The sequence below is a fragment of the Cavia porcellus genome, unplaced genomic scaffold (assembly GCF_034190915.1).
Source record: "Cavia porcellus strain 051 isolate PalLab524CR breed Dunkin Hartley unplaced genomic scaffold, mCavPor4.1 scaffold_8, whole genome shotgun sequence".
Classification (NCBI taxonomy): Eukaryota; Metazoa; Chordata; class Mammalia; order Rodentia; family Caviidae; genus Cavia; species Cavia porcellus.
Window position 1 is genome coordinate 47,259,353 of NW_026947491.1, and position 2,886 is coordinate 47,262,238.

Genomic DNA, 2,886 nt, shown 5'->3' on the forward strand with positions numbered 1-2,886 from the left:
TCAAACTTTGGTTCTCTCAGGTCTTTAAATACAGAGAGAGGCCTAGAGACTGTTGCATTAACAAGCAAGTAGAATGAGTGAATTAAGATTCAGTTGAGGTGGGTCCCTAAAAGGAGAAGATGATGTAGAATGATTTTTCCTTTCCTCCAGAAACAATTTTGGAAAGTCTCTGCCTAGAAATTGGGAATTGAGGACTAGAGTCCACAAGATATAGGGAAATAATCATTCCAAATTAACTCCATTGGAAGACAGTTGATTTCAACAGAAAATAATAGAATATTACATAGTTTCTGTGACTGGCATTTTAATGAACTCACTTTGCTCACATATGAAAAATGATTCAGTGTTATGGAAAAATTATTCAGGGAATATAGCAATAAGTGAAGTTTAACTTTCTCTGGGAAAAGGAGAGCACAAATATTACTAAGCATAATAGCATTAGAAACACGCTATGGATTCATGCTATTGTATGAACACATAGGAAAACATATTATTGAGTAAAATAAGTTGGATATGAGGTTCAAACTTTAAGCTTCGCATATATGAAATTTCTGAACAGGCAATATGAATGGATAGTAGAAAAAAAAACCCTTCAGTAGATATGTGAAATCAGTGTTCGATAAAGTTTGGATGAAAATAGAGGAATGATTGTCTGGAAGCAAAATAAAAAAAATTGGAATGATGGTCACTAGCTATATAATTATACAAATGTACAATCTTTTTTAATATATTGAATAAAATGACTAGTATTGGATGGATGACATGCATAATTAATGTGGTGAAAATTGACACAAGTAACATTAGGAAAATTTAAGGTACAAGTTATATTAAGTATGAAAAATTTCTTCAAATACAGACATAAATGACACAGTGAACTTTTTAATAAATCAGTAGGATTTTTATTTATCTATTTACTCTAGGATTCAGAGTAAATGAACCCATATCCTATGTCCAGCCAAACTTGGAATTTGAAGTATTTGTGCCAGATGTGAAAGCTGCTTATATATACACAAATAATTTATTTTTTACTGTTATAACAGACGTAGAAAAACTATCTGTGGAACATTCTTTTTGCATGTGTTATTCCTGTGTGTAGTATTGTCTTTAAAAGTTCATCATAAATGATATTTGCTATTGGAGGACAAATTTGATCATTCAAATTACCCACATATTGTACATATTTTCTATTACAATGTCAATTATATCATAAAATGAATATGATGTTCTGTATTGTCTCTGTTGATTTTAACAAAACAATAGTCATTAAGGATAGATGCCAAGGTAAGCCATCAATACTAAACTAAGCATATAAAAGAGTTCATAAGACAAAAGGATTCAGTGCTATGCTTTATGGGAAGGGATAGTTCTAGCTAAAGATAGAATTTGACATTGTGTATTGAAAGAAGTACTTTTCTTCTAGATGTTAGAAAGACCTCAGAAATGTAAGTGGAGAGTTTTAAAATACTTAACATAATGAGATATAAAGGCTCAAGCAGAGAAACAGTGTAAACAAAGACTAATATAATCGAACTTTGTATTGAATTTCATCATTCATAATCGAACAACATACTATTTATATCTAATTTTTGTCTCACTATTTTGAAAAAAAGAAAACTGCTGAAACACATATTTGAGGGCTTCTTTTACCTGTTGGTTCCTTAGGGTGTAAATGAAAGGATTGAGTAAGGGAGCAACAGATGTATTGAGCACAGCTACTCCTTTAGTTAAAGACATTCTTTCCTTTGCTGATGGCTTCATATACAAAAAGATACAGCTCCCATAAGTAATAGAGACAACAACCATGTGTGAGGAACAAGTGGAAAAGGCCTTTCTTCTTTGTTGAACAGACGGAACTTTCAGAATTGTTTTAAGGATGAATGTGTAGGAGAGGACCACTAATAACAATGTGATAACAAGCGTCATCACAGCTAAAATAAAAACCATCAGTTCTATGAAATGTGTATCTGTACATGAGATCTGAAGGATTGGTGAAGTGTCACATAGGAAGTGATCAATCTCTTTGGAAGCACAGAAATCCAACTGGAGTACCAAGAGCAAAGGGGGAAAGATGACTAAAAATCCAGTTGCCCAGGAGGTGAGCACAAGCTGGTAGCAGACTTTGCTGTTCATAATGCTTGGGTAATGCAGTGGTTTGCAGATGGCAACATAGCGGTCATAGGCCATGGCAGCCAGGAGGTAAAACTCTGTAACTCCTAATAGAAAGAAAAAGAAAAACTGAGCTACACAACCACTGTAGGAAATTGTTCTGTCTCCAGTGAGAATGCTTATCAAGAACCGTGGAATGCAGACTGTGGTGAAGGAGATTTCTAAGAAGGAGAAATTTCGGAGGAAGAAATACATTGGTGTCTTGAGACGGGGGTCCAGCAGGGTGAGGACAATGATGATGAAGTTCCCCATCAGGCTCAAGATGTAATTGAAAAATAGAAACAGGAAAATCACCATTTGTTGTAAAGGATCATCTGTCAGTCCAAGCAAAATGAACTCTATTTCCCTTGACTGGTTCTGCATTTCTTTTTGTCTTGTCAAATCTGTAGATAAAAATCACAAGAAATATTTTTCTTCTTTTACATAGACAATACATTTGTTATTTAGAAAATGACCAATGTACAAACATTTTACCAAGTCAATTTAAAGTTCATCAAAATGAATGTATCTTCATCCATCAAACAGGAATTTTTGCTTATACAAAGTTGAGTAAGGTCTATTTATCAATTGATAAGCAGTTGACAAGTCATTTGCAGTGCAGCTGCCCAAATCCAATAGTGTTGTTGATGTATGACTTTCATTACAGGGTCCTAAGAAGCTGGTTTAATATTGGATATTTTTGAGTTTCTCAATTTACCTGATACCTTACATATCACCTGA

The 2,886-nt window shown here is 33.6% G+C and overlaps 1 protein-coding gene across 1 annotated transcript; it reads right to left on the minus strand.

Annotated features, from left to right (window-relative positions):
* Window positions 1-1,569: 1,569 nt before the first annotated feature.
* LOC101789056 (olfactory receptor 6C6-like) lies at window positions 1,570-2,541 on the minus strand. Its single transcript, XM_013159138.3, has one exon. It carries the CDS (start codon window positions 2,527-2,529, stop codon window positions 1,570-1,572), a length of 960 nt encoding a protein of 319 aa, XP_013014592.2. The 5' UTR covers window positions 2,530-2,541.
* Between the last annotated feature and the right edge of the window lie 345 nt (window positions 2,542-2,886).

Coding starts and splice junctions, on each gene's coding strand:
- LOC101789056 (XM_013159138.3), bottom strand. CDS start 2,529: ATGCAGAACCAGTCAAGGGAAATAGAGTTCATTTTGCTTGGACTGACA.